The 23,815-nt window shown below is 50.9% G+C and overlaps 1 protein-coding gene across 1 annotated transcript; it reads left to right on the top strand.

The window, feature by feature from the left end:
• Window positions 1-23,668, top strand: PLEKHM1 (pleckstrin homology and RUN domain containing M1). The gene is made up of 11 exons (XM_056864701.1): window positions 1-96; window positions 1,425-1,672; window positions 2,285-2,914; window positions 4,224-4,644; window positions 6,680-6,917; window positions 7,072-7,980; window positions 9,997-10,142; window positions 12,141-12,334; window positions 20,918-20,981; window positions 21,763-21,920; window positions 23,548-23,668. The coding sequence occupies exons 1-11, from the start codon at window positions 43-45 to the stop codon at window positions 23,663-23,665; spliced, it is 3,180 nt and encodes a 1,059-aa protein (XP_056720679.1). The 5' UTR covers window positions 1-42; the 3' UTR covers window positions 23,666-23,668.
• The last annotated feature ends 147 nt before the right edge of the window (window positions 23,669-23,815 follow it).

Raw genomic sequence — 23,815 nt, 5'->3', positions numbered from 1 at the left:
CCTCAGGCTATCATGTGATTCCAGAACTGGGCAGGAGGAGTCATGCATTCCAACTGTGCTGCTGAAAACGGGCGGCAGCCCCAGGAAGTTGCCCGGGTGAGTATTGATTGATCCTCTGGGCTGTGTTGTCAGTAGTGAGAAGAGTGCGAAGTACGAACACCTGAGTGTTCTGCAAGCAAAATTGTGAACATACCCAGTCCTTGAGAGAGAAACTGCAAACTGCTGCCTAAGAGACAGCGAAAAATAATTGTGGTCACTAGAGATCAACTTTTATAGTAAACAAAATAAAGTTGTTGTTTTGGACAGAAAATCTCATATAGTCACAATAGGGCTAGCAGCAGATTTGGAAATCGAGTTAAACTTTGTAACTCTGAAAATACTGAACTCTTCAATAGTGTGTTATAATCATGCCCATCAATAGCAGACAAAGTAAATCACATTTAATCAGTGATTAACATATCTTTGAAAATATGTTGTATATGCAAGTATATGCAGGAAGAGAGCCAGTGTGGTGCAGTGGTTAAGAGTGGCGGACTCTAATCTGGTGAATCGGGTTTGATTCCCCACTCCTTCACATGAAGCCTGTTGGGTGACCTTGGGCCAGTCACAGTTCTCTCAGAACTCTCTCAGATCATGTGGAGGCCGGCAATGGCAAACCACCTTCAAACATCTCTTGCCTTGAAAACTTTACAGGGTCACCATAAGTCAACTGTGACTTGACGGCACACACACACATATACAAGCCCTGACCTTGATAGCCTAGGGTAGGCTGATCTTGTCAGATCTCAGAAGAGAAGCAGGATCAGCCCTAGTCAGTATTTGGATGGGAGACCACCAAGGAATACTAGGGTCGCTGCACAGAGGCAGGCAATGGCAAATGACATCTGAATGCCTCTTGCCCTATGGGGTCGCCATAAGTCCAGTGCGACTTGACAGCACAAAAAAAAATTGCAGGAATTATCTTCTCTAATGCTGTAGATGGTCTTACAATAAAATCTTCATAGTACAAATTTTGAGTAAGTAATGTCCCGTCTTAGAAAGCATATAGCTAATTTTATTTCATAGGAGTCTTTTTCAGAGCTCCCCCAAATTCCCAATTTTGGATTTTTCCTGTTAATTTCCCTGGCCTTTATGCCTCTGAAGGCATCTAATCCTGCTGTGGCATTTGTTCCCAACAGGGTACATTGTGTCTCTTTTCTCTCATTCTCCAACCTGTACATTCCACTTCTTTAAGTGACTTAACGCTTGTAGTCATCTCTATAGTTTCTCATCTGAATCCTTACCAAACTCTTTAGATGTAGAGCTTTGGGCAGTATGGGCCACTTGATGCCTTGCCAGGGAACACAGCAGTGGCAACCATAGGCTCAGAGTGAAGGTCATGACCCAGTCAGTCTAAGACAGCCTGTGCTCTTCTGCTTCCCTAGCTGATCAAGAAGCACCTGGTGTACTCCATCAAAGCCCTGCAGAAGCATTATGTGACGTCTGATGCACTTGTGACCAGTGATGACGGGGATGCCAACACTCTCTGCTGTGCACTGGAGGCGGTGTTTGTGCACGGGCTGAAAGCCAAGCACATCAAGACGGAAGCTGGAACCAAAGGGAGGAAACTGGGGGGGCGCCCACCCCTTCCCCAGCCAGTTTTCTGGCCTCTTCTAAAATCTGTCACACACAGGTGAGGGGGGGCTGCCGTTTTGAAGGGGGGGAGAGTATAGTTGTCACCAAAATTCACTTTGAGGCATGCTTCATATTGCTTTCTGGGGGTGAGTGGGTATCAAGAGTAAGCCCTGGTACAGATTCCAGGGACTGGGGCCTCTTTGCAAGTATTAAAAGGGCTTCAGTGGGCATGAGCCACGGGGAGGGGCTGTGGCTCAGTGGTAGAGCCTCTGCTTGGAATGCAGAAGGTCCCAGGTTCAATCCCCGGCATCTCTAGTTAAAGGGACTAGGCAAGTAGGTGATGTGAAAGACCTCTGCCTGAGACCCTGGAGAGCTGCTGCCGGTCTGAGTAGACAATACTGACTTTGATGGACCAAGGGTCTGATTCAGTAGAAGGCAGCTTCATGTGAGCTGTGGCCAAGGTGTGGATGTATTTTGCTTGCTTCCTAGTCTGGTGTCTTTGACCTCCATTCCGTCTCCTCACTTCAGAAGTGTATGACCTTCAGCACTCCTGGGTAGGCTGCAGCCACACAAGGCAGGTTCCTTGCCTCTCAGGATCTCCAAGGAGGTACGGCGCTAACGAGCCTTGTGCTCTCTCTTCACCCAGCTTCCGTTTTTAATTTCCCTCCAGAAACATAATTTCTGAACTGGAATGCTTGGCCTTCATCAACACAGATGTGGGGCGCTGCCGGGCGTGGCTCAGACTGGCGCTGAACGACGGCCTGATGGAATGTTACCTGAAGCTCCTCCTCCACGAAAAGCCCCGCCTCTCGGAGTATTACCATTCACCGGCCCTGCTGCTGGACGCCGAGGAGTGCGAGTTCCTCCTGAGTTACCTGCGGGGCTTGTCCTCCCTGGCCTTTGACCTCTCTTACAAGTCAGCAGTTTTGAATGAATGGACGGTCACTCCTCTCTCGCTTTCAGGGCTGTGCCCTGCCTCAGAACTGCTGGACCCCTTGGTGAGTTTGGAGCCACGGAGGAAGGAGTCGCTGGGCTCTCTCTCGCAGTCTTCTGGCTCTGATGAGGTCGAAGGTCACCCCGCTGCCATGCCTCTTGCAAAAAGCCAGCAGATAGAGAAACTCATGGCATCCAATCTGAGCATTAGCACGACGGGATCCTCGCAGCTCTCCTCCAGCCTTGGCTCGGACAGCCTCCTCCCTGGGAGCTGTACCCAAAGCCCAGGCCAGGGTGACGGGCCCATCTCAGATTGTGCTGAAGTTGGCACCGTGGCTGCAAGAGACTTGGACCGGTCACTCCAAGAGTGAGTATCTGGATGGAAGGTTCAGTCTTTGTTCTAGAATGGTTTAATTTAGTTATCGTCTTGTACCTTGCGGAGCAAGGATGTTCAGAATGGATGTTCAGAATGCATGGGATGTGCAGAATGCATGACAACATGTTCAGTTTACAACTGGAGACTGGCAGCAAGAGATAGTCTGGCTAAACTGCTGGGAGAAACTCCACCTGCCTCCCCTCTGCATTCAGCCCACTGCAAGCCCTGCAGAAGGTTGCCCTTCCTATCAATGGATCTCTCTGTGAGGTTTTTCACCCTTCCTCTTCTGCCTCTGGCACTGTGTGAGGTTCTTCCTCCCTCAAATAGACCTCTACTTTCTTCACAGCAGTTAGAATGCTCATGACATCACAGCAGCTCAGCCAATAATGAGAGAGTGTATGCACATGTAAGCACTTGTCCCTGTAGTAATCCCACAAACAACATCCACACGTGAGTAGTCCAAAAGAGAGTTGATTTATTAGAAAACCTACAGGTATACGCCCTGACCTGGATGGCCCAGGCTAGCCTGATCTCGTCAGATCTCAGAAGCTAAGCAGGGTCAGCCCTGGTTAGTATTTGGATGGAAGACCACCAAGGATTACCAGGGTTGCTGTGCAGAGGAAGGCACTGGCAAACCACCTCTATTAGTCTCTTGCCTTGAAAACCCCATAAGGGGTTGCCATAAGTCGGCTGCGACTTGACGGCACTTTACACACACACACAGGTATACAGAGCTAACAGGTAAATTGGCACAAATGGGAACTAAAGGCACGGCCTGGGGTCTATATGGAAGAGCATTGGACATACCAAGATAGCGGTTGCAGTCATGGCAACCACCCTCCCTACGAGGGCAGTTTCCAAGGCTAGGAGAGGAATTTGGCAGTTAACAGTTCTTGACCTTGGTCCGAACCTGGCGAAACCAAAACATGCACATTCTGTTGTGTGACTACTGACTTCATACATCCTGATCCACAAGGGGGATCCTGTCTTCTAAGCCTCTTAACTCTCCTTGAATAAGAGAACAGCACAAATTGCCTGCATGTACTTTCGGCTGCATGGAAATGCTTCCTTTGAGTCTGGATTTCACATAAATGCAGCTGGCAAAGTATGGGTAAGCAGAGGCAGTCGGCTGCGTGTGGCTGGAACCCTGCAGTGGTGATGGATGGGGGGCTGTAAGGAATCTTTGCAGTGCACTGGGAGGTGTGATCACTTTTCTCACTTGTGATTTTTTTTAAAAAAATTATTTACGTTATTTGTAGTCCGCTTTTCTTATTAACCTCTCATTTTTTCTTCTGTCAAGGGTGTTAGCAGAATTCAGCAGAGCTCAAAAGAAACTGGAATCTGCAGAAGAGAAGCTAAGCCCCATCCTAGCCAACTCTTCCCTGCCACGGGGCCCCTCTCCTGTGGCTGGCTTCTGCACTGCCCCCCTTCCTTGTCCTGAAGTAGCTGAAAGCCCTGCTGTCGTCCAGTTGCCTCCTCCCCCTGCAGACCCACAGCCTCCCAGTGGAGTCCTCCCACTAAAAACAGGTAAAACAGCAAAGGACTCGATAGCCCTTAGTGCCGGGGTGGAGCCTGCACCCGAGCGAATCGGAGCACACATCGCCAGACGAGACCGGGATGCACCCCAGATTCACTGTGAAGTAGAAGCGAGCATCTGCCACATGAATGGCCACGATGGAAACCAGCCAGGGATGGGAGAACTTCCCTCACCAGCCTCTCCGGTGGGCTGTCTGGTAGGAATTTCCTTAGCTATGCAGAAGGATTTCGGTGGGGAAATGTTTTGAAATTTAAAGAAGAGAGCGGACTGCTGTATAGCAATTAATATTTGCTGACATGAGGAGGTATCGTAGGTTCCTGCATCCCTGGAGGTGGAACAGGTTGGAATTCCAGCCACACAATGGGGCCCCTGGGTCAGAATCTGACCCTCCCCCCACCTCTGACGATACTGGATATTCCTACAAGGCTTTGGTAAAATGTCATGTGGGTTGCTTTTGATCATTTCTGTACAGTTAGAAGAAGAGGAAGAGTTGGTTTTTATATGCCAACTTTCTCTACGTTTTACAATCTCCTTCCCTCTCCTTCCCTTCCTCTCCCCACAGCAGACAGTGTGAGGTAGGTGGAGCTGAGAGAGTTTGGAGAGAACTGTGACTAGCCCAAGATCACCCAGCAAGCTTCTTGTGGAGGAGTGGGGAAATCAACCCGGTTCACTAGATTAAAGTCCGCTGCTCATGTGTAGGAGTGGGGGATCAAACCTGGTTACAGAAGCGAGTGTGAAAACATGTACGTTTTGCCCCAGAGTTTAAATATCTAGAAGACAAATAGCCTCCTGCCTTTGACGGTGTGTCAGTGTCTCATGGTGTAGTGGTTAAGAGCGGTGGTTTGGAGCAGTGGATTCTGATCTGGAGAACCGGGTTTGATTCCCCACTCCTACACATGAGGGGCAGACTTTAATCTGGAGAACCGGGTTTGATTCCCCACTCCTCCACTTGAAGCCAGCTGGGTGACCTTAGGCTAGTCACAGTTCTCTCTGAACTCTCTCAGCCCCACCTACTTCACAAGATGTCTGTTGTGGGGAGAGGAAGGGAAGGAGATTTTAAGCTGGCTTGATTCTCCTTAAAAGGTAGATAAAATCGGGCTGTAAAAATCAACTCTTTTTCTAAATCCAAACTGTTGCACTGTTTTATTGGACGTCCCATGCTGTGATTATATTTGACTTACAGGGTGTAATCTGCCTTGAGTCTCAGTGAGACAGGCGGAGTATAAATAGCATAAATAAAATAAAATGTGCCATCTGTCCTGTTTCAGGGGAGCTGAATCTGAAAGGGCCGTGGTTCTCAAATTTCAGTAGTTTGAGGACCCCTAATTTGATTTTAAAATTGTCTCGGCTCCCCAGGCCCTTCCCTCATCCTTCACTGGTGCCCATTATCAATGTTCTCATGGCAGGCTACACATCTCACACAGAGGCCTCTGCCCTGTCTCGACATGCTGTGCCTCAAAAGCAAATTTAGGTAACATGACTGTATTGTCAATGCATATCCTACAAGGTCATGTCTCGGACAGTATTCTGCAGACTTCAACAGGAGGCCCAGGCCCATGTCCTCAATTAGCCTCTCTGCTCCTTGATCGGAAGGGGCTTCGCGTTGCTCAGTTAGAAGAACCAATCACAGGAGAAGAAAAAGACCAGGGCCACGCAAAAGCTGAACATTCAGTACTCAGTTGAAAAGCCTGATTAGCTGTTATTGTCGATGCGTGTAAAGTGGCATCTCTCTGTAGGCTCTGTATTGGAAAATAAGAGTGAAAACCAGTTCAGTTGTATACGGGAAGTCGCTATGATGACTTTAGGACTGTAATAGGATTGTGCCTCCTTGGTGTCATTAATTCATGAGAATTTCTAGGGCTGAGCTTTTGGTTGTCTGCAACCAGTTGGTACATTGCACCAGTTGGTGCAACCAGTTGGTCTGCTGCTCTGAGATATTGCAGAAGCCAGGGGAATACATGTGTGTGTACATGGGGGACAGGAAAAGGCAATTCTGTCACATTCCTGTTGGTAAAGAGTCCTTGCCCCCATTTGTTAGAAAAAGTGGAGAGAGCTCGCTTTTCTTATTCTACGGATGGTGCAGCAAGGCCTGTGCCCCTGCCCTTACAAAGAATTGCACCCCCCAGGGTCTCCAGATCCAAGTATGAGACATGCTGCAAGCCAGTCTGGGCTCACGGCACCTCCCGTAATGCATGTATTTTCCTTTTCTTTCCCAACAGAAAACAAATTGGATCACTGAGGATGATTTTCACCTTCCTCCTTCTGAGGAGGTGGGGAAGGGGCCCTCCTCTTCGCACTGGCCTTCTCCAGAGAGAGCTGCTGACGCCCAGCTGCTGATACAAAGTGATGCCATGCATCAGGGCATGCTTCCTATGCCCTCCCCAGAGGCCAGGAAATCCAGACCATCCCCTGAGCAGGAATCAAAGGGTTTTAGCGTAGTTCATCGGAGGCAAATAGGTAACTGGGTTTCTGGCCAGGAAAGAATAATGGGAGGGAATGGGCTGGACTGGGGGGGCAAAATTATATGTTATCAGGGGCATCGCCTTGGGTGGTGAGTGCCCCTGCCAGCACAGCTCTTCATGTACCCACAATGCTCTTCCCTCCCCCCCAGGCCTTTCCAATCCATTCCGTGGCCTGCTGAAGCTGGGGAACCTGGAGCGGCGGGGAGCCATGGGCATCTGGAAGGAGTTCTTCTGCGAGCTCTCACCCTTCGAGCTGCGCCTCTTTGTGGACAGTGAGGAGCGGGTGTGTGTGGAGAGCTGTTCCCTGCTACGCTGTGACTCCCTGGGGTGGGTTCACAATGACGGCCGCTTCGACCTGGTCTTCTCGGGCAAACAGCTTTGCCTTCGGGCCTCCTGTCAAGATGAGGCAGAGGACTGGCTGGACCGGCTGCATGAAGCGCTTCAGAAGTGCCGGCCTCAGCCAGAGGAGGACTGGGAAACGATTGAGTGCCCGGAAGTGGTGGAGGACCTCGAGGTGAGCCCTGCCGGCGGGGAGCCTGGCAGTCTGTCGGGCTTCTTGCAGTTCGAAAACGGGCTGGACTGGACGGGTGCCCTGGCCCCCGAGCTGGACGCGGTCAAGGAGTCTGTCCTGTACCTGGAAGCCGATCGGGCCTGGGTCCCTTTTGTGTTCTCCTTGTCCTTAGAAGCCTTGAAGTGCTTCCGAACCAGGAATGGCGAGAAAACCCTGAGCAACAGCTACGGGGTTGAGACCATCCAGGACATCCTTCCCGATGTGAGCCTGGGCGGGCCAGCCTTCTTCAAGGTCATCACCTCGAAAGCGGTGCTGAAGCTGAGAGCCCAGAATGCGGAGGAGGCGGCCGACTGGAGAGACCTAGTCCGCCAAGTTCTGATGTCCTACCTGGAAACCGCCGAGGAGGCCCTGACACTCGGAGGCAACCTGGACGGGACCTCGCAGGCCATCTTGAAGAACACCGTCAAGGAGAACGGCTTCCTCCTGCAGTACTTGGTTGCCATCCCCACGGAGAAGGGGCTGGATTGCCAGAGCTTTATTTGTGCAGGTAGGTGGCGGCAGCGATATCAGACCTTTGCTCTGGGGGTTCTGAGTTGTGGTAAGAGCAGGCGGGATTGGGGGCCAGACAAGGATATCAAGAAATCTCCACGTGGTGACTCTTCCTGACACAGAAATGGCAAGAGATCGTTGACTTCCAGTGTTTGTATTTGATTACATCTTTCTGATCCTCTTGACTTTGTCTGGTAAAGCCTGTGGAGACATGGGAGGAGCAGGTCTGGAACATCTGATGAGGCTTCGATTGAGGTCTGCAGTTAGCAGACTTACCTCTGTGTCAAATCCATCCCTTCTGACACCCGTGACCCCCACTGGATCTCCCTGCCCTCCCTTCCTCCTGCAAAGTGAGAGCAAGATGCACGTACAGTTGGCATGCACGTACTCTGCATCATTTTGGGAAACTCCAGTGACCAAAAGATGATTCAGAAATCTTGTTGTCCATTCACAGAGATGGCCCTGAGACTTTTTGGTGTCTGAGACAGAAAATCTAGTTGCACCCCATAGTGCTCAAAATATAACCATAAACTAAACAGTGGCCACCGAGTTGCCATGCATGGTTCTGCTTGCCCTAGTGATGGGGCCAGCCCTGCTCCTTGTTGTGATGGATGCCTGCTGACCTTTGTCTTGAGAGCTATGAGGAGCAGGCCTGCGTTGAGGCTGATTTTGTTCCTTGCTGATCAGAGTACTGTGGAGAAACACTGCTTCAGGCAGCCAGAAAGGTGCATGGAAGAGAAAGATTGCTATTGAAAAATTATTTATAAGGGATTTAAAGGAGCAACAGTTTGACGCCACCGGCTGACGAAGCTGTCTTCGGACAGCGAAAGCGTTTAAATCATCCGGCAAATGCTCCAGCAGAGGCGTGCCTCCCCCGATTCTAGGCTCCATTATTGCTTTCTGTTAGAAGAAGAAAGTTGTCAAACAAGTCATTGTACTTACTTTTGCAGGCATTTGTCTTCTTCGGGTAACTTTCGTCTGCACATTGTCATTGTGTTATGTTTGTATATGTTCATGATATTTTTGACGCTTTGCACTTGTAAATAATAGAGCACTTTTTGCATTACTATTGTGAGCTTGATACCTTTGTTTCTCCACAGTTCGCTGTTGGTATCTGTGCTGTATTTTTGCTTTGCTTAGTTGATCAGAGTACAGCAAGTCCTCCCTTAGGACTCTTAACTAGTTTTTCTCTGCTGTCCGTCAAGAATGAGTCCATTGCCGTGGACGTCAGGAATTTCAGATAAGGGCTGCTGAATAAAAAAATATATGTTTTTCGGGAGGCTGCTTTGAGTCTGAGGACATAAAGTGCGGTATAAATGTTTTAAAGAAAGAAAGAGAAAAGATTTGATCAGGAGGGGGGAGAGAGGATGTGATGGATTCACAAGGGTAAGGAGAAAGTAGGGCCGAGCTCTTCTTTGTCTCTTGTGCTCATCCTTTTTTGTAAGCGGGTATCTGTAACCCAAAATGTTTCTGTAGAAAAGAGCAAGAGTCCAGTAGCACCTTAGAGACTAACAAAATTTCTGACAGGGTGTGAGCTTTTGTGAGTCACAGCTCACTTCTTCTTTCTGTCAGAGTCAGTGTAGCCAGTGGTACAGTTTCCCCTTTTGGCTGTGAGGTTTAGCAGGTGCACTGGGGGATAACTGGGGGTTGGGTTTTTTTGGGATTAGGCCTACCTTTCTGGTGCTCTGCAGCCATATGGGATGGCTGGAGGTGACACAGATTTTAGGATGGATCTGTCTTGTCTTCCAGCCACAGGCTTGTAGGCGGCCAGGGTGGGGGTGGGGGCGGGGGCCTCTGACGAAATGAAAGTGAGGTTGAGTCATGGGAATGCTGCACTAATGGAGCGATCCAACACATTGTGGACAGCTTGAAGAGAAGAAGGGGTAGCTTAGGAAAGAGGAAGGGCCAACCTTGGGGGCTTAACAAGGTGAGAGCCCTCGTGCCTACAGAGAGGTAGCCAAGGGCCAGTTCGTGGCACCCTTGCAAGTCCTGACCATGTGTGCTTCTCTTCCAGGCTGCTCCAGACAGATTGGCTTTTCCTTTCCAAAGCCCAAGTTGTGTTCATTCACAGGCCTCTATTACTGTGACAGCTGCCACCGGGACGACGAGCTGGTGATTCCTTCACGCCTGATCCATAACTGGGATCTCACCCGGTATCCAGTATGTCTGGGCAGCTTGAGGGGAAAGTTTTTCATGTGGGGTTGGGGGGGGGGGGCTGCCAACGTTTGGATCATCCAATCCTTTCAAATGTGGTTGCTTAGCATACATACTTGCATGATGACAAGTTACAGTCACAGAAAGCAATGTAGTTCTGCAGGGAGGGCAGGAAGGGGTGAGCCAGTGCTCAGCTCTCGTGGCCCTTTCTTACACGCCCAGGGTAATGCCGATCACCACTTTGGGGTCAGGAAGGAATTTTCCTCCAGGCCAGACTGGCCAGGGATCCTGGAGGTGTTTTGCCTTCCCCTGGACATAGAGCAGGGGTCACTGGGGGAGGGGGGAAGGTAGTTGTGAATTTCCTGCATTGTGCAGGGGGTTGGACTAGATGAGCTTGGAGATCCCTTGAAGCCCTGTTTCTATTTCTTTTATACATATTTCTACCCTTATGTGTGCAGTTTTAGTTTAACTGTCTGAAGGTCTGTGTGGGGCTTTCAGTGGGCCATTGTTCCAGTTCCTCGTCAGGGTCTCACCTCTGTCTTCAAGGGCTTACCGCCCATGCAAATGTGTGCACCTCTTTTTCTATCACCTGAAAAATAAAGAACAGCATAATTGCAGAGTCCACCAACAAAATGTAAATAACTTCTTAGTCCTGGTGACCGTTTCTTTAGCCCTAGTGTGGTAGGTGCTAGGCAAAGCGAAGAAGCCACACATCAGGGCTGTGTTAATGCTGCACATTAAAGCACAATTCCTTGCTGTGAGCGCATGTGCCAGCTATGCTCTGCAGATCAAAAGCCATCAGCGGTGCCCTCCTTAAAGTAGTTCACTGAACCACTACTTACTCCCAGGCCTTTTCGGTAGTGGCTACCGCTGCCCTTTCAAAGGGCTGTCAAATCTTTGGAGGAGGCGTATCTCTGGGCTGTTATTTAAATGTTTTGTGATTTACTGGGAATTGATGTAAGATGGTTTTAATCTGATTTGTTGTCACCTGCAACTTGCTTAATTAGCACACACAGAGTGTGTTTGTGTGATTTTGGCATCAAGTCACAGCTGACTTTTGGCGACCCCGTAGGGTTTTCAGGGCAAGAAGCATTTGGAGGTAGTTTGCCTTTGCCTGCCTCCACATGGGCTGAGAGAGTTCTGAGAGAACTGAGACTGGCCCAAGGTCACCCAGTTGGCTTCATGTGTAGGAGAGGGGAATTGAACCCAGTTCTCCAGATTAGAGTCCACTGCTCTTAACCACCATGCTGGCTCTCTGCACAAAGAGTACACATTTGGAAGCTCCGCTTTGTGCTGTTGTGGGATGAAGCGAATACCTCTGACCCAGGGTGCTCAAGCCCCCACCCTCCACCCCAGATCTTCTGGCTTTGGTGTTTTCATTGGCAACGGCCTTCATAGGCCTCACTCAGAGGAGTTGCAAGTTTGCTTTTCTAAACAGGATCGTTAATTTCATCTGGTTGCCAGCTTCTGCCCTTGCATGACGTGATTATGGAGTAGGCCTGTTCTTGAGAAAGGGACTGATGGCAGATGAGTTTGTGTGGAGGGGAGTCAGCCTGGTTAGAATCATAGAATAGAATCATAGAATCACAGAGTTGGAAGGGACCACCAAGGTCATCTAGTCCATCCCCCTGTACAATGCAGGAAATTCACAACTACCTCCCCCCCACACCCCCAGTGACCCCTACTCCATGCCCAGAAGATGGCCAAGATGCCCTCCCCTCTCTTGATCTGCCTAAGGTCGTAGAATCAGCATTGCTGATAGATGGCAATCTAGCCTCTGCTTAAAAACCTCCAGGGAAGGAGCGCTTACCACCTCCTGAGGAAGCCTGTTCCACTGAGGAACCGCTCTAACGGTTAGAAAATTCTTTGCAGAATCGAGATGTTCATCCATAACTTAGAGGTGCTTGGCCTGAGAACAGTAACCCTTCCGTCCGCGTGAATGCCACTCTAACAAGGACTGCTTTGGGTGTTGCACCACAGCCTCATCCAGCCTTGTCTGTTTAGGTCTGTCGCCAGGCGCTGAAATTCCTGACCCAGATTTGCAACCAGCCCTTGATTGACCTGAAGCTGGTGAATGAGACCCTCTATGACCACGTGGACCTCATGAGGAGCATCTGCAGGAGTCGTGAGCAGCTGAAGCTCCTTGGGGACTACCTCGTCCTCTGCCGTAGTGGCGCCTTGAAGGAGATCACCAAGCGGTGAGTCCTTGCTGCACAGGCAGTCGTCTTCCATCTTTACCGGCTGGGCCCAAAACCTGTTCTCCCCCCACCCCCGGGGTCCATGCAAGTAGAGAAGGGAAAGCGCTTCACATATATGGCTGTCACATCGCCTAGATCGTCCCTCCTTATTTATTTGTTTGTTTATTTGTTTGTTAGATTTTTAATCTTTCTCAACCAATTTTGATCCCGTCTTATAGTTTTCATATATTGACTGTAGTATCTTAGTCACACTGAATATATACTACTTGATATAATATCCTTCCCTCGCATAATTATATACCTTATTCTAACACAATGATTAAAATTTAATTTACAGTCTCATTTATAATCAAGTATTAGTTAATTATTAATAATAACTGAGTTCCACTAGACACATTTTACTTAGTATAATTGATATGGCCTTATAACTAAACTTTTTTGTTTCTTTTTTGAAGAAACATATGCACTATATAATTTGCAGTTTCTTTGAAACTCTTCACTGGGTCGTCTGTTTACATAACTTGTCAGCTTGGCCATCGCAGCATACTCTGCTAACTTCTCCTTCACATCTTCTAAGCCTGGACAATCTTCTGTTTTCCATTTTGTGGCAATCATCACTCTTTCTGCCGTAATCATGTACCTAAACATCTCTTCCATGGGATTTTTCAAAAACTTATGGTAAAAATTTTAACAACAGAGTTTTGGAATCCATAGCAAATTTAACTTTTAGAATTTTTTGCATTTCAGTATGAACTTCACTCCAATTTTTTTTTCATCTTCTTGCAAGACCACCATGCATGAAAAAAAGTAGGTGCAGTTTTGAAAAGGGATGGATGCTCTTCAGACATGCAGGGACAAAGTTGTTGCTGTTGGTTTCTTCTGGCCTTTGGGAGTGAGAAAAACCCTTCCTGCAGCCAGATCTCCAGGTCCACGTTTCTCAAACATTTTGATACTGTGGGTGGGCAGTTCCGGATTGAAAGTGGGGAGGCATTTTGACACTTCCTGTGTGGTCACTGGGGACTTAGCAGTTGAACTGGGCTCTTGTGAGAGATCCCCCTCTCTGAGTTTGCTTCTCCAAATCAGTTGCTCAGACGTTGATACAGAAACAATAGATTTATTGAAGCCTTCAGGAGATGAGACAGGCACAGGTAGAAAGTTGCAAGTGAGGGGCTATACGGGTTTACAGAATATATTGACTCCAGGGCACTGGGGCACTGGGGTTCACACTTATTGTTATGGGAAGTTACAAGCTTGGCATAATACAAAACATCAGACGGATCCCAGGAAGTCTGGTGCGGCTATCACACTTCCAAGGCCGCACCGGCCTGAGGGAGTACTGGCAGGAAGAACAGCGGGGGGGGGAAGATACATGGGCCATCAGGCCTGGCGCCTGAGACCAGAAGGTGTGAACTGCTTTTACGAGTTCACTGATAACACCGCAGGTGATGGAAAGCAGAGACACAAAGACAGAGACCCTCACATTCTGCCCCCCTTAAGGCCCCCCTCCGAGAGGACGAGGCTTATCGGGATAAGCGAGGTGGAATTCTCGGACCAAGCGAGGAGCTGCCATGTGGGGTGCGGCCACCCATTCGTCATGAGCGGAGCCAAGGTTTTTCCAGCGAACAAAGTAAAACAGTTTCCCCTTCTTCCATTTGGAATCTAAAACCTTGGATATTTCCAAATGGGTATCCCCTCCTACTACGGTAGGAATCTCATGAGCGGGAGGGGGGTGGAACTGGGGAGCTGCTACATAAGGTTTGAGGAGGCTTATATGGAAGACTGGATGAACTCCCTTGAGAGTCTTAGGGAGACTCAGTTCCACGGTAACCTCGTTGATTACTCTGGTAATGGGGAAAGGTCCTACATAACGGTCGCTCAGTTTTTTGCAGGGGCGAAGAGAGCGGAGGTTTTTGGTGGACAGATAGACTTGCTCCCCCACCTTGAGTTCCCATCCCGGAGACCGGTGTTTGTCTGCTTGTTCCTTGTACTTGCTTTTTGCCCTTTCCAGATTTTTGAGCAACCATGGCCAGGTGGATTTAACCACCTGAATCCACTCCTGAAGATCAGGGGTAGACTGGAGCTCAGGCGAGACGGGGGCAGAACCGAAAGGGCCAAAATCCGTCCCGTATATAACTTGGAAGGGACTAAAGCCGGTAGAGGAATGAGGCGCATTGTTGTACGCATATTCGGCAAATGGCAGCAGGTCGACCCAGTCGTCCTGGTGGAAATTTACATAGCAACGCAAATAACATTCTACCACCGCATTTACTCGTTCCGTTTGACCATCCGTTTGGGGGTGATAGGCGGAAGAAAGGCCCTGTTCCTCCACTCCCATTAACTTCAGGAAAGCCCGCCAGAATTTGGCAACAAACTGGACCCCCCGGTCGGAGAGGACCTTCCTCGGGATCGAGTGTAGTCTGAGGACGTGCGTGATGAACAGTTTAGCTAAGCCCTGGGCTGAAGGAAGACCTGCACATGGAACGAAATGAACCTGTTTGGAAAAGAGGTCTGTGATAACCCAGAGAACCGTTTTCCCCCGACTTGGAGGTAGGTCGGTGATAAAATCCATGGCGATGACTTCCCAGGGACGGGCGGGGTTCTCAAGCGGTTTGAGAAGCCCCGGGGGTTTTCCCATCCGTTTCTTGGCTGTGGCGCAGGTGGGGCAGCTGCGCACATACAACTCTACATCAGATCTCATACCGGGCCACCAGAATTGCCTTCGAACCAGGTGAAGCGTTTTTACGAAACCAAAATGACCCGCTAGCCTGGCCCCATGTACAAGTCCCAATACTTCTTTGCGAAGGGAAGATGGGACATATAGTTTCCCCCCTTGCACCCACCAAGTGTTGGTTCGTTCCAAGCCAGTGGGGAGGAGATGGTGCTCCTCCTCCTGTAAGGAGGCGTCCCGGAGCCGCTGTTGGAATGCTTCCGGGATACCTTTGAGCGTAGGGGGGGTCTCCGGTTGGCGGGCTTGGGATCGGGTGGTGACGGCCAAGCCAGGGACTTCCCCTCGCTGTTCGGGAGTGAACAGGGAGTCGACGGGGCGATCGAAATCGTTGCGATACTGGGGAAGTCGTGACAAAGCATCAGCTAGGGCATTTTCTTTGCCAGGGACATGTTTGAGGGTGAACCGGAACTTTGCAAAAAATTGGGCCCACCGAATTTGTTTGGCATTGAGTTTTCTAGCTCCCTTGAGAGCCTCAAGATTCTTGTGATCTGTGCACACTTCGAACGGCAGCTCGGCCCCCTCCAAGAAGTGTCTCCATATGGTAAGGGCATGTTTGACCGCTGCTGCCTCCTTCTCCCAAATGGCCCAGTTGATTTCGGACTGGGAAAACTTCTTGGAGAAGTAGGCGCATGGCCTCAACCGTCCCCCCTCATCCCTCTGCAATAGGGCCCCGCCCATGGCTACATCCGAGGCATCCACCTGCACCACGAAGGGCTTGGTGCAATCCGGGTGAGCCAAAACGGGTTCGGATGAAAAAAGTAGCTTTAAACGTTCAAAAGCTTGCTGGCACTGGGGAGACCATTGCAGACGGGCTGAGGGGAGTGCGGCGCTAGCCCCCCTGTCCTTGGTACGCAACAGGGCAGTGAGGGGAAGCGCAACTTGGGCAAAATTGGGAATGAAATTCCGGTAAAAGTTGGCAAACCCCAAAAACTGTTGAAGTTGGCGGCGGGTAGTGGGGGTTTCCCAGTCCCGCACCGCCTGGACCTTGGCGGGGTCCATTTCCAACCCTTGGTGGGAAATCACATACCCCAGAAATGTAATAGAAGGTTGGTGGAATTCACACTTGGACACCTTAGCATACAGTTTGTGCTCCCGCAGCCGCTGGAGCACTTCTCGCACTAGGCGCACATGTTCTTCCATGGTCTCAGAGTAAATAAGAATGTCATCGAGAAATACCACCACCCCCCGAAACAGTAAATCATGCAAAACTTCATTAATTAATTGCATAAAGACACTCGGAGCCCCCGAAAGTCCGAACGGCATGACCAGGTACTCAAACATCCCAAAACAACTGGAAAAGGCCGTTTTGGGTTCGTCTCCTTCTTTGATGCGAATGCGGTGGTAGGCTTCTACCAAGTCCAGTTTGGTGAAGATTCGGCCCTCCTTTAATTGTGCTAGAAGGTCAGGAATAAGAGGGAGGGGGTAAGCATTAGACTGGGTGACTGCGTTCAGTCTGCGAAAGTCAATACACAGTCTTAAATCTCCCGTCTTTTTCTTTACAAAGAAAGCTGGGGCTGAATAAGGAGCCTTGGAGGGGCGTATGAAACCCCTCGCCAGATTGACATCCAGATAGTCTCGCAATACAGTCTTTTCACTAGGGCTCATGGGGTAAACCTTTCCCTTAGACAGTTTGCCTTCCCCTACAATCTCGATGGCACAGTCCGTTTCTCTGTGGGGAGGCAGTTCGTCGCACTCTCTAACATCGAAAACATCAGTAAACTGCGAGTACTCAGAGGGTAATTGAGGAGAGACTGGGGCGGGGGACCCTACCAGTGCGGCGGCTGGAGTTCTGAGTACCCGTTCCTTGTCATGCAACCCACAGGGGTTTTCGGGGAAGGAAAGCACCCGTTTAACCCAATCAATGGAGGGATTGTGTCCCCTTAACCAGTTCATCCCTAACACCACAGGGGTTACAATAGGGGCGATGGTGAAATACAACCGTTCCCAATGTTCCCCCACGGACATAATCACGGCTGCAGTTCTGTGGGTCACAGGGCCCCGTTTAAAGTCACTCCCGTCCATTTGGGAAAAACGGAGGGGTCCCGGAAGCCGCTTGCGCCGGACACCCAACTTCTTGGCAGTTTCCTCATTTATCATGGTGCGGGCACACCCCGAGTCGACCAACGCGGGGACCTCTAACGGGGGGCCCCCTTTGGGTAGGGACAGATGAACACGCACAAATACATTGTCCTCTTGGGCGCTTACCATCGGTGGAGCTCCTTGCACAACGATAGGGACGGTCTGCTGCGGAGCCCCCTCTACAGCAGACCGACGGCGTTTTTTGCCGGCTGTTCCCACTCTTCCTCCTCGCTGGAAGAGGGGGACGGAGTGGTGGCTTCCGGGGAGCCGTCCGAATCAAAGACGGTATTTGTAATCCGGGACCCCGATGGGACTGTAGAGTCGGATGCCCCATCCTGGGGGCGCGCGTGGAGAGCGGAGGGTGCGCCGGAGCGCCGGCTCAGTGGTCCACTTCTGCGGCGAGGCTGGCTGTCGGCGGCCGGTTTCGTCGGCTCGGCCTGGGTTTGGCGGGGGGGGGTCGGACGGCCTGAGCGAGAGGGGCATTGCGATGCAAAGTGACCCTTTCCCCCGCAGATCAGGCAGACGCCGGCCTCGAACCGCTTGCGGCGTTCCGCGGCCGAGAGACCCCCGCCACCCCCTTGCCGGAGTTCCCGGCCACGGTCACCTCGGGGCCTGGGGTCTCGCCCAAGCCGTTGCTTGGACAAGTTCAGGAGTTGTTTGCGATTCTCGATGTCAGCAGCATGGCGAACCCAACCTTCCACATCCGGGGGGTTCCCTTGCATGAAGGCCCAATGTTGGAGGTCTGGGTTGAGACCCTCCCTGAAACATTGTACCAAGGTAGCTTCACTCCAGTCCAGAATTCGGCTAGCCAGTGACTGGAACTCACTTGCATACTGCGCCACCGACTTAGTCCCTTGGCGCAGTTGCATCAGGGAGGCTTTGGCGCGCTCACCCAGAGTCGGGTCCTCAAAACGGTTTCGGAGTGCTACCATGAACTCGTCCAGGGTTCGCAGCACCGGCGAGCGGAGTTCATACTGCAACACCATCCAGGCAGCCGCCTCCCCTTGCAGTAAGGAAGCCACGTACTGCACCCGGGACTCCTCAGAAACGAAGGTTCGGCCTTGTTCCCGCATAAAAATGTCTACTTGGACCATAAAAAAGGTCAACTGGTCTCCCGACCCGTCATACGTGACTTTCAGGTCCCGACGGGCCGGGGGGGCAGGGGTTGCGGGCGGAACTACCGGCGCCCCGTCTGGGGGAGCACCGGCTGGAGGTTGCAACTTCAGCGCATCTAGGGCCGTGGCCATCTCACCCATTACGCGTTGCATGGTCTCCATCTGCTCCTGCATAGCCCGGCGGTCTTCCTGCCACTGCTTTCGTTCTTCCTCCATGAGGGCCTCTTTGCGGGCCGGGTCCCCTTCGAGTCCCGTGCTGGGGAAGGCCAACCGGCGATCCTTCGCCGCAGTCCGCGAGAGCGACCAGCCCTTGGGAGAGTCCAGCCAATAAGTAAGCCCCCGGGGACGTTCGTCCCGATCTTGGTCGGGGGCGCGACCCTTCGGTTTCTTTGGCTTGGCTCCCTCCTCCTTCGGGTCCGGCTTCTCCGGCTCGTCCGGTTCCTTGGGGGCATCGGGGTTAGGAGTGGTGTCCTCGTCGGCTGACATTCTGTCCAAAGCGGTACAGCTGCAGTCCGAGAGGCAAGGACTTGCAACTTAATGTGAGAGATCCCCCTCTCTGAGTTTGCTTCTCCAAATCAGTTGCTCAGACGTTGATACAGAAACAATAGATTTATTGAAGCCTTCAGGAGATGAGACAGGCACAGGTAGAAAGTTGCAAGTGAGGGGCTATACGGGTTTACAGAATATATTGACTCCAGGGCACTGGGGCACTGGGGTTCACACTTATTGTTATGGGAAGTTACAAGCTTGGCATAATACAAAACATCAGACGGATCCCAGGAAGTCTGGTGCGGCTATCACACTTCCAAGGCCGCACCGGCCTGAGGGAGTACTGGCAGGAAGAACAGCGGGGGGGGGAAGATACATGGGCCATCAGGCCTGGCGCCTGAGACCAGAAGGTGTGAACTGCTTTTACGAGTTCACTGATAACACCGCAGGTGATGGAAAGCAGAGACACAAAGACAGAGACCCTCACAGCTCTGTGGGTAACAGGGATGCTCCTGAGATCCTTTTACGCCCTGCCTGTTGAAGTATGAGCAGCACCAAGGAATCACAGAATGCCTTTCCTGCCTCTGTTTGTATATGAAGCTGCCTTATACTGTTGGTCCATCCAGCTCATTCAAATCAAATCAAATTTATTAATACAGCCAACGACCAATCATATGCCAACACATCAAAATTTCCAGACTCAATAGTTTTGCACTGCAGAATCAGAGACTGCCCGTACAAATAAAGGTGTAAGATCATAAAAACAACCCCTGATTAAAATTATCACCTTAAAATTGATAAAATTGTAAAATATTTTAACCATCATTCTCAAATAAAGTTCTATGTATTTTAATAGCAACAGCGCAGAACTTGGCAGTTTGGAGCGTAAGCTGAGGATCTTCTCCTAATAGGAGCTTCTTTACCAAAAGCTCAGCTGACTCTTCAGGGAGTTTACCAAGCAGGGGGGATATAAGCTTTGATCTAACTTTGCTGTAGAATGGGCAACACATCCAGCTCATTATGGTCTGCTCTGGTCGGTGTGCGTGTGTTTTGGGGTTTTTTTGCAGCCAGGGATTGAACCCAGAGTGCAAAACAAGCAGCCATTTTTTGGCAGGTGTAGAGTGGTGAACGTATTCCACTAGGTGCCTTCCATATGAAATGGCCTTCTGTCTAATCAGGCCTCTGGTCCATCCAGTTCAGTGTTGCCTAGCAGCTGCTGTCCAGAATCTCAGGCAAAGGAATGTTGTGATTTCCTTCACCCAGTAACCACAGGTGCTGTGGTGGGAGCCTGGGGTTGTCCACCTGCAGGACCTGTGCTCTGCCACCAAAGCGCAGGATCTCTCGCTCCCAAAGGAATAATCATACACTGAGGGCAAAGAGGCAAACTTCAGCCCCTCAGGCAGCACAGTAATGTGTCCTGAGAAATGGTTTGGGAATCTCTGACCCGTATCTTATGCAAAACAAGCTAAGTGGTCAAGCCAGCCTTCGGAGCCGGAAGGCCCTAGAGCCTTTTTTAAATTAATGTTTATGATGATATGATACTTGAAAGTAGCATAATATTAGCATACTTGGAGCCCTGAAAACAAGTTCACAAGCGTGTGCTCAAGTGCCCGGTCCAGGCATCCCCCGACTGGGAAGTCACCAGAGCCCTGGATTGTGATCAAGGCCTGCGGCAGTTTCCATCTTTGGAGGGTGGGGGAGCTGTCCTCCCTCGCTTCACAATGCTCAGTTTTTATTCCCCCCTCTTGCTGCCAAAATGGCTGCACTTGCACTCCCGTCACCTGTGGGGAGCTGAGAAAATAAGAAGGGACAGAAATAGAGAGAGCCTTCCCCAGCCCCCCTCTCTCTCTCTGTGGCACCTGATTTGGGGCAGGGACTGTATTGCTTCTGGGTCTCTAGGAACACACAACACATGAAGCTGCCTTATACTGAATCAGACCCTCGGTCCATCAAAGCAAGTATTGTCTTCTCAGACCAGCAGCAGCTCTCCGGGGTCTCAGTCAGAGGTCTTTCACGTCACCTACTTGCCCAGTCGGGATGCCAGGGACTGAACCTGGGACCTTCTGCATGCCAAGCAGATGCTCTGCCACTGAGCCACAGCCAGGCCTGCTCTGAAGAGCCCCGCAGTTGCCTGGTTCTGATGCCTCTGTTCCTTCTGTCCTCTCACTGAAGGCTTGACCACCGGCATTACCTCCTGGAAAGTCTCCATAAATACAGCGTGGCTGACCTGAATCAGGTATGAGCTCTGGAAGGAGATGGGTGTCCTCCAGGGGCTGTCCCAGCTAGAGGTGGGCGGGACCGAGCCCCAAGAGAACGCCTCTGAGCTCCCATCCCTCCCAGCAGGGTGGGCCTCACTCCCCCCCCCAGCCCAAATCCAGCAATCCCCAAGCAGGTGATTCTATACCAGGGGTGCCCCAACCTTTTTGAGCCTGTGAGCATCTTTGGAATTCTGACACGGCACGGTGGGCACAGCAACAAAATGGCTACTGCAGGAGGTGGGGTTAGCCACAAAAATGGCCTCCACCGATTAACTTCAGCCACACAGTGAAGATCCTTGTGCTGGGTGGCAGCGACTGCCAAAGCAAGATTTTTAAAAATCTGCACAGCCAATCAGAAGGCTCGCTGTGCAAAAGCCCTACCTGGCCCCACCCACTTCCTAAAACCACTTGGCATGCACCAGAAAAAGTGTCGGTGGGTGCTCAGGCACCCAAAGGCACCATGTTGGGGATCCCTGCTCTACACCCTCTCTACCAGAGTGTGCCTACAGTGGAGAGCAGGAGCAAATCAGACTCTGAAAAGAGGTCTGCACATGCTCAGAGTGGCTCTTCTAGCATTACTTTTCCATTTCCCAGGAGTTTCGAAAACAGGCGCTGGGGCACACTTCAGAGGGGAAAGTGTCAGGGCCAGCCTTTAGCCTCCCGTTGTGTCATTTGCCTCAGGGGAATGCTTCTTGCTGTGTGGCGCATTCCCTTCTCCTCACCTTTCACAACCTGCTCATGGTGTGTTTCCATTCCCAGATAGCAGACGGTGTGTTTGAGACATTCCTTCAGTCCCTGATTCAGTTTGCTTCCCACCACGTCTACAACTGTGACCTTTGCACCCAGCGTGGTTTCATCTGCCAGATCTGTAACAGCAACGACATCATCTTTCCCTTTGAGTTCAACACGACGACCAGGTGAGCATCCTCTAACTGCCCTTCCCACTCCCTCAGCATGAGCTTTTCTAAGTAATTGGATTTTGTGTGTGGGCAGGGTATGGAAGAATACATCTCACTGATGTATTTCTCATGTCTTCGACTTCAATGTGCCAAATGCAAAATCTAGTATTATGTGGCAAGGCTTCTCTTAGGAATACACCCCCCCCCCCCCGGTATCTTGTGCCACATGATCCCACAATGCCTCTTCTGATTCTATGGATGCAGGAGGGCAGCTTTTCTAGTAATAGGTAGTAGGAGAGGAAGAGAAGGAGGACCAAGTGCTGCAGGGGAGATGCGCCTTCCATAGGGAAGGGTAGGATGCTGAGAAGAATCCTTCAAGTTACATCATTTCACTCCCCCCACACACACAAACACAGACTCCCAGCTTATCCCACAAAGCTGTGGAAATTGAGCTTTTCAGTCCCGCAGAGAGGACTGTGGCTGGGAGAGCAGCTGATAGATTGCTTTAAATTTCTTGGAAAAGATTTATTCCCGGCGGTTCCTATGCAAACATTTCTGAGGCACCTGATGGGTGTAGCTCATTGAAGTCTTCTGCTGCAGGAAGACTGCCTGTTTGCTGGGATGACCCAGCTTCCTGCTGCCTGCTCCGAGCTGGCTGGCAGGATGTGCCTGGAGCCCTCTGGACAATGGCTCCCAGGAGCACTTTCCTCTGGGCTGCAGCAGCGGGCACTTCCGGAGCTGCTGTCTCTCCCAGGTGGCAGCCCAGGGCCACTTCCTCTTGCAGGCCCCATGAGTCTCAGGGTCTCAAAGCACCAGACCATTTAGAACATTAACCAAGAGAGAGAGAAGCTCCCAAACACCCGCAGACCAGATTGGCTTGTGTGACCTGAAGCCCATTTCAGCCCCTGTCTGCTGTTGGGGTGCAAGTGTGAAAAGCAGAGGGGCACCTTTCAGGGCACTTGTGCAAGTGTGAAAGTGATACATGTCTGTCCATCAGCTGATGGAAAAGCTCTGCAGGAAGGTTGGTTTTATCTATTTGGAAAATGTATACGCTGCCTCTCCAGAGACCTGCTCAAGATATATCTGCAATCCCTTTCCAGCCAGGCAGAATTTCACCATGCAGTGTGTGATGTACTGAATTCCAAAACCCAGATCCAGGAATACTGAGTACTAAAATACTGAGCCAGTGTGGTGTAGTTGAGCCAGCGTGGTGTAGTGGTTAAGAGCAGTGGACTCTAATCTGGAGAACTGGGTTTGATTCCACACTCCTCCACATGAGCAATGGACTCTAATCTGGTGAACAGGGTTGGTTTCCCCACTCCTCCAAATGAAGCCGGCTGGGTGACCTTGGGCAAGTCACAGTTCTCCCACCTCTCAGCCCCACCTACCTCATAAGGTGCCTGTTGTGGGGAGAGGAAGGGAAGGAGATTGTAAGCTGGTTTGATTCCTTAAAAGGTAGAGAAAATAGGCTTATTAAAAACCAGCTCTTCTTCTTCCTCCTTCTCCTCCCCCCTCCAAATTAGACCACACTGATCTGAAAGGAGGCTTAAAAATTGGCCTGCTTAAAGTGGCAGGGAGAACCTAGCCCTCCCCATCCCAGTTTCTTGGGAGTCTCTCTAGCGCTGACTTGCCTCTTCCCTTACAGGTGTAGCGAGTGCAAGACGGTCTTCCACAGCAGCTGCCACGTGAATGCTACTTTCTGCCCCCGCTGTATCCGCCGGCAGAAGTACCAGCAGAAGCTGCAGGCGTCCCACTGGCAATGAGCTCCCGGGGAGTCCCTCGGTGTGTGAGAGACAGAGACTCCTGAGGACCATGGCTCGGCACAAGTGTTGGGTCTCGCCCACCACTGATCATGTGGCCCCCCTCGTGGGCTTTGGCCGACACCAGCTGTAGAGAAGAGGCCCTCTGAGAGC

This window comes from Euleptes europaea, chromosome 18 (genome assembly GCF_029931775.1).
Source record: "Euleptes europaea isolate rEulEur1 chromosome 18, rEulEur1.hap1, whole genome shotgun sequence".
NCBI classification, from domain to species: Eukaryota; Metazoa; Chordata; class Lepidosauria; order Squamata; family Sphaerodactylidae; genus Euleptes; species Euleptes europaea.
The sequence above is the reverse complement of the archived record's forward strand: the minus strand, read 5'-3'. Positions and strand labels throughout refer to the sequence as shown.